Source organism: Arachis ipaensis, chromosome B05, assembly GCF_000816755.2.
Source record: "Arachis ipaensis cultivar K30076 chromosome B05, Araip1.1, whole genome shotgun sequence".
NCBI classification, from domain to species: domain Eukaryota; kingdom Viridiplantae; phylum Streptophyta; class Magnoliopsida; order Fabales; family Fabaceae; genus Arachis; species Arachis ipaensis.
This window is the reverse complement of record NC_029789.2, coordinates 2,064,914-2,080,010: the sequence shown is the minus strand read 5'-3', so window position 1 is coordinate 2,080,010 and position 15,097 is coordinate 2,064,914. Positions and strand designations below refer to the sequence as shown.

The 15,097-nt window shown below is 36.3% G+C and overlaps 2 protein-coding genes and 1 long non-coding RNA gene across 6 annotated transcripts in view; 2 read left to right on the top strand and 1 right to left on the bottom strand.

Moving 5' to 3' along the window:
* Positions 1–3,861, top strand: LOC107642411 (RINT1-like protein MAG2). Of its 2 annotated transcripts, none has more exons than XM_016345753.2 (5): positions 1–200; positions 949–1,278; positions 1,380–1,481; positions 1,723–1,823; positions 1,909–3,861. In XM_016345753.2, the coding sequence occupies exons 2-5, from the start codon at positions 1,017–1,019 to the stop codon at positions 3,799–3,801; spliced, it is 2,358 nt and encodes a 785-aa protein (XP_016201239.1). In that variant the 5' UTR covers positions 1–200; positions 949–1,016; the 3' UTR covers positions 3,802–3,861. The 2 variants fall into 2 exon arrangements, with proteins under 2 accessions (XP_016201239.1, XP_020978450.1); XM_021122791.1 differs by lacking the exon at positions 1–200 and adding an exon at positions 319–449.
* The window catches only part of LOC107642415, a 7,771-nt gene extending 3,571 nt beyond the window's left edge, over positions 1–4,200 (bottom strand). For both annotated transcript variants that reach the window (XR_001620665.2, XR_002362257.1), the window contains exon 1: positions 4,189–4,200. This is a non-coding gene — a long non-coding RNA (uncharacterized LOC107642415). The remainder of the gene's footprint in view (positions 1–4,188) is intronic.
* Positions 9,189–15,097, top strand: part of LOC107642412 (probable polyamine transporter At1g31830) — a 10,306-nt gene continuing 4,397 nt past the window's right edge. The window contains exons 1-2 of one of the 2 annotated variants that reach the window (XM_016345756.2): positions 9,189–9,311; positions 9,421–9,578. Coding sequence is in view for 1 of the 2 variants with exons in the window: in XM_016345754.2 (XP_016201240.1) it covers positions 9,399–9,578 (180 nt within the window). In the remaining variant the exon portion in view is untranslated. Of the gene's footprint in view, positions 9,312–9,339; positions 9,579–15,097 lie in introns of those variants that run through there. The other variant, XM_016345754.2, reaches the window with a different exon arrangement.

The following is a 15,097-nucleotide window of genomic DNA, read 5'->3' as shown; positions in this document are numbered from 1 at the left end:
TCGCTCAGCTTCGTCCTCCCCATAGCCCCTTCCTGATTCAGCAAACAAAGCCTCTCAAAGCAAAATAAGCATCTCAAAGGCTCAAACGGCCACCCGTCGTCTTCGTCTAGCAGCTTCGTCGTCGTAGCCGTCGCCTTCGTCGCGCCACCATCTCAAAGTGTCTGATTCCTCTCGTGCGGAACAGATCCACAGTGTGTGAGGTCGCGTTTTGCTCAATTGAATTTCTTAGATCTAAACTCTCAATGTACAGTTCTATTACTTCTTCTACTGCATCTCTGATTTTTGAATTTTGGCATGAAGTTTTTTAGTTGTTGCGGTTGGTTCTGTTGTTGCCGAATCTGTGTTGCTGCTCCATTGTAATTACTAATTTGCAATCATATAATTTTTGTTGTTGTTGATTTTGAATTTGAAATTGTGGTTGACGATTGCTAAATTGTTGCTTGATTCTGGGAAGATTGAACGCATATCTGGTTGTTAGCGATGATTTAACCATCTTCGAGCTTTCCTTTCCATAACTTAAATCATTTAATGGTTAGATATGCTCCTGTGCTGTTCTGAAATGGGTATTCTTGGTGTTGATTGAATCATTAAATGATTAGTTCACTGCTGTGTTTTTTTCTGGGTTAATTTTTGGAAAAAAATTGTTGATCTTTTTTAAAATTGTACTGAAATCTTGTTAAAATTGTGATAAGCTGAAAACCTTGTTAATGTTTATTGAAATTATAATGAAAATTTTGTTAAAAGTTTGTCACAACTTCTATTGTTAGAGAAGAAATAAATTTTGTCATCTTTGTTTTTAATAAATAAATAGATTAATTAAATTAAATCAATTAACTAGATAAGATGATCGAATAAAGTTATATTAGATTTTGATTGATGTAGAACTTTAAATTTAAAAGACATTTTAAAATTTGTATTGGATTATAATTACACACAATCTCTCATCAGAATCTGACACCGGAGAACAACTGCACGCCAAGAAACTTCCATCCAGAACCTTCGAGATTTCATTGTTCATGGACTCGCTGCCTGCACCCTCTCACCTCTCTCCCTCCGCACTCTCCTTCCTTGACGGCAAGTTCCACACCAAAGATGCCCTCTGCGAAGCTTCGACCCTCGTCACCGAGCTACAGACTCAGTGCTCCGAGTTGGATCGGTCTCTGAACGAGTCCACTCGCCGACTAGGAGAGGGTCTCTCAGCTTACACTTCGTTCTCGGGCGACGTCAACAACCGCCTCAGTGCCCTTGCCTCCACTTGCTCTTCCAACGCCGTGCCAGGTTCGGTTCCATTGATCTTTCTCTTTTATTTTGGTTTAATTGTAAGGTTTTTGTGGTGTTTTGAATTTTGCGAAATTGAATTGGTTTGTTGTTGGGTGGAGATGGAGGAAGAGGCGAAGAGGGTGATGGCAAGGGTTTCAGAGAGGAACTTGCGGCTTTGGCGAAGGAAGTTGCCAGGTTGGAGAATGTTCGTGTTTATGCAGGTTGGTTATCAGTATTATTATTTTTTGGTTTTCAATTATCACCGTCAGAAGAGCATGAATTGGATGGAATACTTATGTTGTGGTTACTTTTGTGAAATGGATTTGTGGTTCTCAAATATATGTTGGTTTGCTTAGGCTGATTTCTTAGATATCATACTGGTCATACTTGTTGAATAATGCTGCTTATTTCAGTATACGGCTAGTGCAACTTTTATTAATACTCTGATACTGCTTCTTACAGAAACAGCGCTGAAACTTAATACTTTGATTGGTGATATTGAAGATGCTGTATCAAATACCATGAACAAACACCTGAGGAAGCCTTCTAGTCAGAATTCAGAAGTGAGAAATCTTTCTTATCATGGACCCCAATATCCATTGGGAACTATTGCATCATTACATCGTTGATGTCGGCTAAATGTTGCAGGAACTGCGTCTGGTTGCTATAAACATGCTAAAAACAACAGAAGGACTATTGACCTCAATTACAAAGACACAGCCTCAGTGGAAGCGTCTTTTATCAGCAGCTGATCATAGAGTAGATCGAGCTCTAGCTATCTTAAGACCCCAGGCAATTGCTGATCATCAAGCACTTCTTGCTTCCCTTGGATGGCCCCCACCTCTTTCTTCTTTGGCTTCTGCAAATCAAGGACTGAATCCTCTACTGCGTATGCAAGCAGATGTTAGACTCAAGTACTCTGGAAACTTTCTTGCTTTATGCAACCTACAAGAGTTGCAAAGGCAAAGAAAATGTAGACAGCTTGAGGGCCATGATAGGGAGGTTGCTCTGCGACAACCACTTTGGGTAATTGAAGAGCTTGCGAATCCCTTGTCATTGGCTTCCCAGCGACATTTCTCAAAATGGATTGATAAACCAGAATTTATATTTACGCTTGTATATAAGATCACAAGCGATTATGTTGATTCAATGGATGAAATGTTGCAGCCTTTGATTGATGAAGCAAAAGTAGTTGGCTATAGTTGCAGAGAAGAATGGATTTCAGCAATGGTTACTTCCTTATCAACATACTTGGCAAAAGAAATTTTCCCTAGTTATATTAGTCAACTAGAAGAGGAGAGTGTTACAGGTATTCAATCATCTGCTAGAATATCGTGGCTGCATCTGATTGACCTGATGATAGCTTTTGATAAAAGGATCAAGTCTTTGGTGGAGCGTTCTGGAATTTTGCTATTTTCTGATGACAATGGTATGTTGCAGAGGATTTCTTCACTATCTGTATTTTGTGATAGACCAGACTGGCTTGATCTGTGGGCAGAAATAGAGCTAGGTGATGCCCTTGATAAGCTTAAACCTGACATTGAAGATGAGAATAATTGGAGAAAGAAAGTTGAAGCTGCAGTTCTCTCATCATGTACTGATGATCTCAAGTCTCCCCTAATTTCCAGTGCATTTCTTTGCCATCTATCAGCTGTTATTGAACGATGTAGATCATTACCAAGTGTTACTTTGAGGTCCAAATTTCTCAGATTAGCAGGTGTGCCTATTATAAGAAAATTTTTTGATTCCATACTTGTCCGTTGCCAAGAAGCTGAAGGACTAACTGCCTTAGCTGATGATGATGCTGTAATTAAAGTAGCAGTTTCCAACAATGCTGCCCATTACTTTGAATCTGCATTAAGGGAATGGTCTGAGGATGTCTTTTTCCTTGAGATGGATCTGGATCTGGATGATAAAGCAGAGTTGCCAAGTAATGCAGATAGAAATGGCGAAGTTTTGTCAAAGAGTTCTGGTAGGGTCATCTTGGATGACGAGATCAAGAAGTTGGAAGATTTTAGAACAGAATGGGTTGAAAGGATATCTCTGGTTATTTTGAGAGGTTTTGATGCTCGATCTCGAGATTACATCAAGAACAAGAGGCAATGGCAAAAGGTTGAAGAAGGGTGGACTGTGTCAAAGACACTGATAGATGCCCTAGATTATTTGCAAAGCAAAATGTCAGTTGTAGAAGAAGCTTTGAATAGTAGGGATTTTGTTGGGGTATGGAGAAGTTTGGCTACTGGAATTGATCAATTGATTTTTAATGGTATTCTTATAAGTAGTGTAAAATTTCATAATGGTGGTGTCGAAAGATTCAGCAGCGATATTGGTGTTTTATTTGGGGTATTTGGGGCATGGTGTTTGAGACCAGAAGGATTTTTTCCAAAATCAAGTGAAGGTCTTAAGTTGTTGAAATTGAATGAAAACAGAGTGCAAGAATGTCTTGCTGGTGGGAAGAGATGGTTGAAGGAAAATGGGATCAGGCATCTGACTGTAACCGAAGCAGAAAAGGTTGTGAAGAATAGGGTGTTCTCAAGTTGAAACTTTTTTGCTTTGCTTTATGATCTTTTAAAACTTTTGGAAAAAATTTCTCATATTTTTTCTCATATTTGCGTGTTTGGGATAATGTCGGTGTAAAAAATAAAAGAACATCATTATGATTTGAAGAACCATATGTAAATTTTGAAGCAAGCAAAAAAAAATTTGCTAAGAAAAAAGAACTTCTAAACCGAAGTAATATCATATAAAAATTATTTTCTTGGCAGAAACAATTCGAAGAATAAAAGAGAAAAATCACAGGAAACTTATAGTTTTTTCTAATAATACGAGCACAATACATCCCATGAATAGCACAATAATACCACCAAACTACCAAAATGACAATTACTGACTCCATTAGGAGGCAATTTTTGACATGTTGACGAAGACCAAAACCAAAATAAAAACGTGTTGATAAAAACTAAAAAGCAGATGTGTGCTTGTCCTCTTTTTCAACAACCGCAAAAAAGCTACATATGTTAAGGGAAATAAACAGATCATCCTTATATTCTAGGCATCAAAATCACATGAATATATATTTATTCAGAAAAAAGGAGAAAGGTAGTATCATCGATAAAAGGGAAGAAAATTACAAAAATGCTTATTTAATATTTAATATATGTGAGGGGGTCCTTGGAAGGATATATGCCAGCTACAAGTTAATAAGCCGGGGCTGAGAGATCAGATGATCAGTGGGTTGTCGATGGAGTTAGGGAATGACAGAACAATCCGATTCTGTGAGGATAGATGGCTATCGGCTGGAGTATTGAAAGATATGTTTCCTAGGCTTTTCTCGGTCTCAACTCTTCATGAATCTGTGATAGCAGACTGTGGCTTTTGGGATGGGCTAGTGTGGATTTGGAGTTTCCAGTGGAGGAGAGAGTTGTTCCAGTGGGAGTTGGACTTAGTACACCAGATTCATGAGATCTTACAGTCATTCAAGCTTACAAATGGGAGGGAAGATAGTGTGGTATGGAAATTTGATAAAACAGGTGACTACTCAACAAAATCCTTTGTGTGAGTGATGCAGGAGGAAGTCCTACCGGAGGAGGTTACCAGCTATAGCTTCACTAGTGCTGTTTGGAAAGGATTTGTCCCCCCGAGGGTTGAACTCCTTTCTTGGTTTGCGTTAGTCGGAAGGGTCAACACAAAGGATCGACTGTGCAGATTACGGGTTATTGACCAGCAGGACAATAGGTGTCTTCTCTGTGGTAAGCCTGTGGAAACCGCGTATCATCTGTTTCTTAGTTGTGAGATTACATGGCAGGTGTGGTGTGCTTGGCTAATGGTCTTTCAACAAAGATGGAGCTTTCCGGGTACTTTGAAGGAACATTTTGAGAGTTGGACGAACTTTACAGGAAGAAAGGTAGATAGGAAGAGATGGTTCACTGGATTATTTGCTGTTATCTGGACAATTTGGCTAGAAAGAAATGACAGACTCTTCCGAAATAAGAGTTCAAGAGTAGGGGACATTATTAACAGATCGTTTACATTCTACGAAGAATGGAATGGTGTTGAGCCCTTTAGGTGTTGATGGCCGGGTCACAGTGTTTAGGAGTTGTATGTTATCTTGTTTTATTCTTACTATAGCTTTGCTATTTGCTCCACTCTGCTGTGTTGAGCTCCCTTTGATTCAAAAAAAAATATTTAATATATGTTTTGTATTTAATATTCACACCATATTTTTGGTCGGTAAAATTCAAACTTTTTGAAATTTACATAATTGTATACTCATATGAAACTTTTTGTTACTGTGTTCTTTTTTTAAGAGTATTATTGGTCATCTTAAAGGAGGATTTAGGCTGGACAAGAGTACATCCTATAATGTTTTAGTTGTTAAAGAGTTGCTATATTTTATGAATAAGATAAAATCCAAAACAAGAGTTATGACTTTCAAAATTAATTTAGAAAAGATCTATGATATGGTGGATTGGAATTTTTTTTAGACCAAACATTAAGATTTTTTGGGTTTTTTCTAGTTACAGTAACACTCATCATGTCATGTGTTCGGTCTTTTTTACTGTTTCTGTTTTAGCAAAGAAAATTTATGTTTTTGTATTTCTTTGTGTTGTGTACGTAAATTATTTTTTATATTTGGATTAAAACGGTGTTCTTTAGGATTATGAATTATAAAAGTGTTATTCTCAAATATAAAATTTTTTATTTAAAATGTAGAAATCGGATCTTCTGATTTTTTAAGAACAAAAATTAGACCATTCGATTTGTTACGAACAAAAATTGTATCCTCCGATTTATGAATATTTTTTTTTAAATCACAATAAACAATTGGACCCTCCAGTTTGATATTAAAAAATTTTGAAAAATCAACTTGCAAAGTAATCGGTAGGTCCAATTACTAATTTCCATACCAAAATAAAAACACATGCACAACCAATAAAATTGAATTGCATGCATTTCTCTTCCATAATAAAAAATTTTTGTCGTTGTGTATGAAGCAACCAAGATATTTTATTACTCAAAAGATAAAATATGGTTAATGGAACTCAATATCTATGTTTTGCAAGATATTTTATACGTGCTTTAAATATTTGTAATATGAAAAAATCAAATATTTTTAAAAAGTTATTAATTTATTCTGATGTATTTTGATTGTTGTTTATTTAGTTAATAGATTGAATTTTATGTTCGTGAACTTTAAGGTTTTTTTTTTGTTTTAATTTTTTGGTTTTATGATAAAATTATGGTGTAGACAAGTGAGATTGAGTGAGTCCATCTCTTATTGAATGGGGAATTAGATAGAATGTTAAAGAGTCATTTCAATTCAATTCTTAAACTATGGTGTGAATAAGTTAGGTTGAGAAATCTCTTTCTTGTTTGTATTAAAAAATTAGATAAAAAATAACTTTATATTCAATTTCAATCTATCTATTTTATTTTTTGTTTCAATTTTAACATCTTTTTGGAAAGATAGTTTGAACTTTTTTCCAGCAGCCAAACAAGTTATGGATCCAATTGTTAGATGTCAAATATCGAACATCTCTATACGACTGTTTTGGTTGTCCTAAAAATAAGGGCTCTCCCATTTGAAGGAATCTTTGCAAGGCTTGGGAAGTGTTGAATGATGGATTTGCTTGGTGTATTGGAAATTTGAACAAGAATTTTTTGTTTTCTAGCTGGAGGAGAGAATGGTAGTTATCTAATAAGATGGATTATGTTCACATTTCTAATTCGAACCTCCGGATACAAGATATCTGCTCGGTTGGTAGGTGGCATTTGGATACTCTTTATTCCCTTTTATCTCAAAATCTGAAAGGTAATATTCTTTCTTACAATCCAGATGTGCAAACAGGTCCGGAAGTGGGTTGGTACTGGTCTGGGTCTGCTGTCAAAGTCTATGACTCACGCAATGGTTACTTGTGGTTGTGTAAGCAGCTGGTTGGTTGGGAGGAGCGGGACTTTGGCTTTGGCGCCAGTTTATTCCGGAAAAGCACAAGTTTTTTGCTTGGTTGTGTCTTAAGGAGGCTCTTCCTACTGCAAGTTTTTGCTTCAGAAGAGGGATGTCGTCATTGGATAGGTGCCCAAGATGTCTTTCTAGTCAGAAATCGGTTTTACATTGTATTCGCAATTGCCCAAAAGCTCAACTTGTATGACATAGATTGGATATTTCTTGTCATCCTCTGGATTTGATGAATTGGTTCTTGTATCATAACAGAGAGCATCCATTCAGGTTCTTTTCGGGACTTTGGTGGATATGGCGAGTAAGGAATAATGACATCTTTAATACTCATGAAATTTGACATCTGGAAAAAGTGATTTGTCTGGCATTAGCTTCAGAAACAGAGCTTAGGAATATTTTTGAATTACAACGTATGTCTCATCCCTCTATTCTAAATAGTTTTTGGAATCCCATCCATTGGTACTTTCAAAATTAATTGCGATGCTAGTTATCCTAGTTCGGGTGATAGTGTTGATTTTACTTGCGTTATTAGATATTGTAATCGGAGTTGGCAAAGGGGGTGTTTGGAAATGATTGAGAATAATAGTATTTTTTAAGGAGAATTGTTTGCTATTTGGAGAGGATATCTCTTAGCTTAGGATGTGGGTCAACGAGATATTATTTGTGAGGCGGATTGTGTGGAAGTGTTTAATCTTGTTACTAATCACCAAGATGGTTTTAGATTTATTAATCTATTCATGCTCAAAATAAGAAATATCATGTATTAGAATTGTCATGTTGATTTTCGTTTGATTATAAGAGATGGAAACACTTTTTTTTTTTAATTCATTTAAGTCAAAAAAAAATTCATGTCATTTTGTTATTTTTGTATCATCTGTGGCAGTTCGTGTTCGAATCTTCGCACCTCATTTTGGTGACTTTAACCCTTTTTTTTTAACCTTGACTTATTCATGCTTGTATATATCTCATAGGTTTGTCCAAAATACGATTTTATTATGCTAAATTGTGATGGTTGTGTCTTTAATAGTAATAACCTTTGAGTGTTTCGGTGGGTGGCTGTGGGAATGTTCCGATGTAGTGCTCAAAGACAGAATTTTGAGGACAAAGCTCTGATCTTTGCCAATTGAAAAGATTTGGTTCTTGTTGGAGAAGTTAGATATAAGGTTAAGATTGACTGTCTGAATGCTTACTCTTTTATTATGCATGGGAAGTTGCCAGAATGTCGTGTTAAAATAGATATTTTTAGTAAGATCTTTAAATTGAAGTAAAAAGATTTGACAATCTCAATCACACTAATTTAACATGAAATTTTTTTTTTTTTGTAGTCAACTAGTATCTTCTAATTCGATAGGTCAATGATCAATTCATTGCAAATTAAGTTTCACTTAATAATTTGTCATTGACTAATGAATTGCTGCATATACAAGACAGAATTTGAACTCCCAATAAGCGGATGAGTGAACTTATTACTCAATCAACACAAATTGATTTAATTCAACATGAATCTAATTTGGTGGCTGATCTACTTAAATAAGAAGGAATTTGGTCTCATTTTACTTATATGAGTTTCGTTAAGAACCAACTAAAAATGTAATCAATAAAACTAACAAATTGAAAAACAGATTCGTTACTAAAAAAGATAAAAAAAAAATAAATAACCCCGCTATTTTAATTTTTAGAATTTTAAAGTTAGAAATAAAATAAAATTATTGAATTAGGTTATATTATAGTTGATTTTCTAGACTTTTTTCACTTATCTTGATTTATATTGATTGATTATCTTGTGGTAAAGATTTATTTCCCTTATGCACAGGAATCTAGCTAGTTCCTTTTTATTTAAAAAAAAACTGCTAGTGTTATAATCCGGTAAAAAGATTTTTGGGACTTTTTGGTAGAGGCACTTAAGAAAGTAAGAAACTAAGAATCACGTTTTATTTTGTTCCCCTTTATCGTCTTATATTATATTATTCCGCGTAATATTATAAGAAAATATTTTCCCTGAGCTTTAATTATTGAAGTTGAAGGTGAAGCTGCAGTAGTTGTACTCCACCCTCATGTTATTTTCATTCCCCCAATAATATTCCCCATTCCTCAGGTTTCATTCTATATAATAGGCAAACAAACTAAAACCCTTCCACAATAATATCTTATATTCTCTTATAAGTTATTATAATAACTCCACATGGTGACGATGGTACAATCAGAGAAAGTGAAGAACGATGAGGGAGTAGCGGCAAAGCAAGAAAGAACCACCGTTGACTCTCTGGAAGAGACTACTGTTGCTGCCGACAGTTCTTCTCCACAGCCACAAGAAACTACTCATCAGGCGCCACATGATAATAATGATTCCCAGAACCAAGAGGTTTGGATATTGCAACTTGCTCCTTCATTATGTGCTTTTTTCTTCCTACTATATTTTTATTTTCATTTCCATGATTGAAGAGGATTTAGGCTATTCTTTAGTTTTTTTTTTTTAAATTAAAAACGATATTCGAATTCAAAATCTTTAAACCAGAATAAAAATATTATATCATTTGAATTATATTTTATTGATAACTTATTTTTTAATTTACAGATAAAATTTTTATTATATTTTTTTTTTTAATATTTAAGTGGCAAGACTCCTAGTCCTACGGACCAGAGTAGATTCGACTCATAATCTTGCAAATAAATCCACTTAAATTACTTTCTATTAAAAAGAACCTCTATCGAATTTCTCTGTTTAATTAGTTAGTGCGTGTTTGTCACGTTTATTACCACTATTTAAGAGATTCTCAAGTTATAATATACTGGTTTTGCTTGGAGAGTGAGCGTCCATCAAATTATATATATAATTTATGGTGAAAACTCAGGTGAAGTCGACTTCACATGAAATTAATATCTGAAAACCGTTAGATGAAAATTTAGTCAAATCAGTCAAATTATCTAACGACTCTCAGGTATCAACTTCACGTAAAGTCGACTGCACCTGAATTTCCACCATAATTTATACGATATAAAATTAATAAACAAGTATTGTATTGTGTGTCTCAGTGTGTAAGTTTCACAATATTAAAGTTAAATTTCTAAACTAACCATTTCAAAATTATTTACACTTAAATATTTTTTTTGTTACATTACACTCAACTTAATTGATTTGACCCAGATTGATCTAATCATTATAGTATGTTAGATATATTGAGTTATAGAATACACACAAATATAAAAAAATAAAATAAAAAATAACATATACAAAATTCAACCCATATTATATATTCATGTATATAAATAAATAAATACATGTAATATTTAATTTACACGAAAACATTATTAGTATGAAAATTTACTTAAATAAATTGTTTGGAGAAGAATTTTACTCAAATACAATATTTTAAATAGCAAGACACAAATGCAAATTTTCATATAACTATAGAAATAGTTACTAGCACTAGCAGTTTAGAGGAGCACGTAAACCGCTACTGGCAGTCGCGGCTTATGTGGAATGTTGCCCAAACAAAAACCGCTATAGGCAGCTGCGGTTTCTATACAAGTTGGCTTGGTCATAAACCGCTACAGCCAGTAGCAGTTTATGTGTGATGTATGCATGTGGTGATTGGCTATATATATCCCTCCAATGCATTGAGGTAGTACTGGAATGCTATTTTTCACAAATGGATGGTGAGGAGAGTTTTCTAGCTCTAGTTATTACTCTGGTAAAATTCAAAAAAGCAAAAGGCACGGTGTTAAATTTACGGATAGGGAATCGCTTAGCCTTTTTATCCGGTCGTCGAGTACGTTGACAGAGATAGAAAAACATCATATTACAGAAGTTGGGTGTGCGTGAGACAAAGTGAGTAAAGAAGTTGTTTTACAAGATTCCTATTGCTGTTGTGTCAGCTTGTGTCAAGTATGAGACATTTGTTATAGGGTTCGATGAAGATATGCAGGTCTGGTTTCACTATCGGCGAAGTTTTCCTGAGGTTAGAATACCCGAGTTGTTTGCGAAGTTTGAAGATGGCATCGACAGCTCTGGGGCATCAGCGCTGAATCCTCAGTCGACGATGATGGGGGTGCCTCAATATCGATGCCTGTGGTAGCACCTGCTTGTCTGATCCCTGATCTTCCATGTGTTGCGGTTCGTATTGCTAGTGTGCCTCATGGTGTTCCTGATTTTGAAGTTGAGACTAGATCGGATCGAGTTGAAAATGCGATGCGAGACGATGATTCGGACGATGAGCTGGCCGACATTGTTGGGGACAGTGATGATTATTCTGAGAAATACACATATACCCATGGGCCATCGGGTTTGGCCACATCGATATCGAGCGATCACAGACAGCTTGATTATCATGTGATATGTGCGAGGATCTTTCCGTTGGTCAGAGCTGATGCATCGGTTACGATAAAGGTGTTGTAGGAAGCAACTGAGGCAACCTATGGTTTCAGGCCTAGTTACAGGAAGGTCTGGATGGCGAAGTAGAAGGCAGTAACACAGATCTACGGTGACTGAGAGAAGTCTTATGGCGAGTTGCCCCATTGGATCCTTGGGGTGACATCCACCATGGAGGGTACGATTGCTCTGTTGAAGACCTTTCCGGTTAGAGTGGGTGATCAGGTTGATGAATCAACTGTCTACTTTCAACGTCTTTTCTGGACATTTTCTCCTTGTATTGAGGCTTTCCGACACTGCAAACCGCTAGTCAGTATCGACGGTACGCACTTATATGGCAAGTATGGAGGGACTTTGCTACTGGCTATTGCTCAAGACGGAAACTCGAATATCTTGTTCATTGTGTTTGCACTTGTGGAAGGAGAAAATGCAGAGTATTGGGCATACGTCCTGACTAACCTGAGAAGACATGTGACCCCACAACCAAGTATTCTGGTGATATCTGACAGGTACAATGGCATCAAGGCTGCACTAGAGGCACCTAATAGTGGTTGGCTACTTCCTCATGCTTATCGGGCATTTACATTCGTCATGTTGCCGCCAATTTTGCTCTCAACTTCAAGGGGTGGGATGCAAGGAGGCTACTGGTGAATGCTGCTTATGCGAAGACGAAGGCCAAGTTTGAGTATTGGTTTGATATTATGAGAACTGAAAATCCGACCAAGTGTGATTGGGCAAATAGAATGGAGTACGGGAGGTGGATACAGAACAAGGATGGCGGCAAACGATATGGCCACATGACGACCAACATATCTGAGTGTGTCAACTCTGTTTTGAAGGACACCAGGAGTCTACCAGTCACTTCGTTGGTGAAGTCGACATATCTACAGCTTGCATAATTGTTTGTTGTTTGGGGTCCGACGGCAGAGGCACAACTGGGATCTTGTTGTGAATAAGACACCATTCCCTCTTGAGAAAACACCTTTGACAAAGAAATAAAATAGACACAATCACAACACAAGAATTTAACGTGGAAACTCCAATTACTGGAGAAAAAACCACAGCCGTTGTCAAATGACAACCAGAGAATATCACTATGTGAAAATTGTTACAACACATAGACTTCTTTCTCTATAACACCGGCACCCCAGTACACCCACACTCTCTCAAAGCAAATATCTAACTACACCTCACAACACTCTCTAATCAAAGAGTACAGAGGAAAAGAAAAATCAGATACAAGCTTAAAGTGTTTCTGACTGGTGCAAAAACAAATGGAGAACTTAGCCACATATTTATAGCCTAGGCCACCCACTCCATTTGCTATCCTAAGTAATGTGGGACTAATTCAACCAAATCCTAACAATCTCCACCTTGATTGAAATAGTCACACATCTTCAGCTTCCATTGTCAACACCGACAATTCTTTACTGCCATTGTCTATACCGACAATCATAGTTCAGAGAACTATCATACTCCACCATGAAAGTATACTCACTTGGAATTAGACCACTCAAGCATTTCGCCTTGGTACAGATCGAAACCTTGCTGAAAATTCATGGTGCAACTTCCAAATTGGCTTTTCCTGGAAGTTCTTCAGCCATCGACATAACTCCGTCACACACCTTGCATCTCAACGCCAACCAATGCCCGTGTGCAATTGTGGACCCGATTGCCACAACTTATCCTTATCCATGGCAGTGCGGTAATACCATGAGGATACTTCTTGTCTTCTAGAGAACGTCATCTTCTCTCATAGAGAGAGCAACCAGAGATCTTCTCCTTCAACGCCTTGTGCAAACCTGATTGTATCAACACATCCTTGACTTGTATTTGCCACAAGCCAAAATTGATTCTTCCATCAAATTTTTCTTTTTCAAGCTTCACAGCACTTGAATATCATGACATAGTTGCAACCGTATACTGGAATAGTATAACTCAACCGTGCACTAGGAAGGGTCCCCAGGAAAGAGAGGTGGGTCACAATGGACACACTTAAATACCAAGTCTTTCCTTAGCCAGAACCTTTTCAAACAGCACTCTCACAGTGTCACACTGCCTTCCAGCAATAACAACAGCAACCAAAGATCAACCTCAAGCTACAGGACAAAATTCTTTTCTGATGTAGAAGGTCAGACTAGGCTGCAACCACAGAGTATACTAAGAATAAATCCCACCGAACCGAAGCTCTGATACCACATGTTGGGAATAAGACACCATTCTCCCTTGAGAAAACACCTTTGACAAAGAAATAAAATAGACATAATCACAACACAAGAATTTAACGTGGAAACTCCAATTACTGGAGAAAAAACTACGGCCGTTGTCAAATGACAACCAGAGAATATCACTATGTGAAAATTGTTACAACACATAGACTTCTTTCTCTCTAACACCGGCACCCCAATACACCCACACTCTCTCAAAGCAAATATCTAACTACACCTCACAACACTCTCTAATCAAAGAGTACAGAGAAAAAGAAAAATCAGATACAAGCTTAAAGTGTTTCTGACTGGTGCAAAAACAAATGGAGAACTTAGCCTCATATTTATAGCCTAGGCCACCCACTTCATTTGCTATCCTAAGTAATGTGGGACTAATTCAACCAAATCCTAACAGATATATTTTACAAATTTTAATACTCAGAAAAATAAAAAAGAAACTAACCTCATCGACAATGGCACCGGCAATGGCAACGCCATTCAGTCGATACAAGCTCTGTTCGTCTACCATAATGTCCAATTGAAGGTCACTACTGAGAAAACTCGAATTCGCGATCCCAAAGTTTTTCTCCCTCTTTCTAGAATTTTCTCTCTCTAAGAATATTCAAACTCTACGCCAAATGAAGAATCTGCGGCTGGCTCTCACGGATTTATAGCCCCTTTGAACGTAAATCGCGGCTGCCTCCAACGGTTTACGAACAAGCCCCACAACACATAAACCGCTACTGTCTGTAGCGGTTTATGAGCAACTCCACTTATACAGAAATCGCTGCTGCCTATAACAATTTCTGCTTATTCCAGTGTTTCATGTAAATCGTAGCTGCCAGTAGCGGTTTACGTAATCTTCTAATCTGTTACTGTCAGTAACGGTTTCTATAAATTAGTGAAAAGTTTCAATTGCGTTTTGGAGTTTAAAAAGTTGCAATCTAATAAAATTGATCTCTACTTATTTTATTTAAGTGAATTGTCCTAAAAAAATATATATTTTATTTTAAATGTCTAAAGATATTTTTTTATACTTTAAAATGCCTAAATATAAAATATGAACTTTATATGAATGCACATAATTGTTTATTTTCTTAACATTCATTCTGGATTGAATCAGTAGAGTTTATGGAAGTTTTCTTTAATTTGCATTGGACAAGGTACAACCCATGGGACATGTCAAAAGGAAGAAAAAATCTATTAAAATAAAAAGTTGATAAAACAAAAAACAAATAAAATTTTATTTTATCACTTAAAAGGTGCATTATTTTTAATATTTAAAATTTTATTTATATAATAAAT

Bases quoted from the DNA above. Each gene is read 5' to 3' on its own strand.
- LOC107642411 (XM_016345753.2), top strand. From the start codon at position 1,017: ATGGACTCGCTGCCTGCACCCTCTCACCTCTCTCCCTCCGCACTCTCC. The intron at 1,279-1,379 runs GTTCGGTTCCAT...TGTTGGGTGGAG, and splicing joins CTCTTCCAACGCCGTGCCAG to ATGGAGGAAGAGGCGAAGAG. The intron at 1,824-1,908 runs GTGAGAAATCTT...TAAATGTTGCAG, and splicing joins CTTCTAGTCAGAATTCAGAA to GAACTGCGTCTGGTTGCTAT.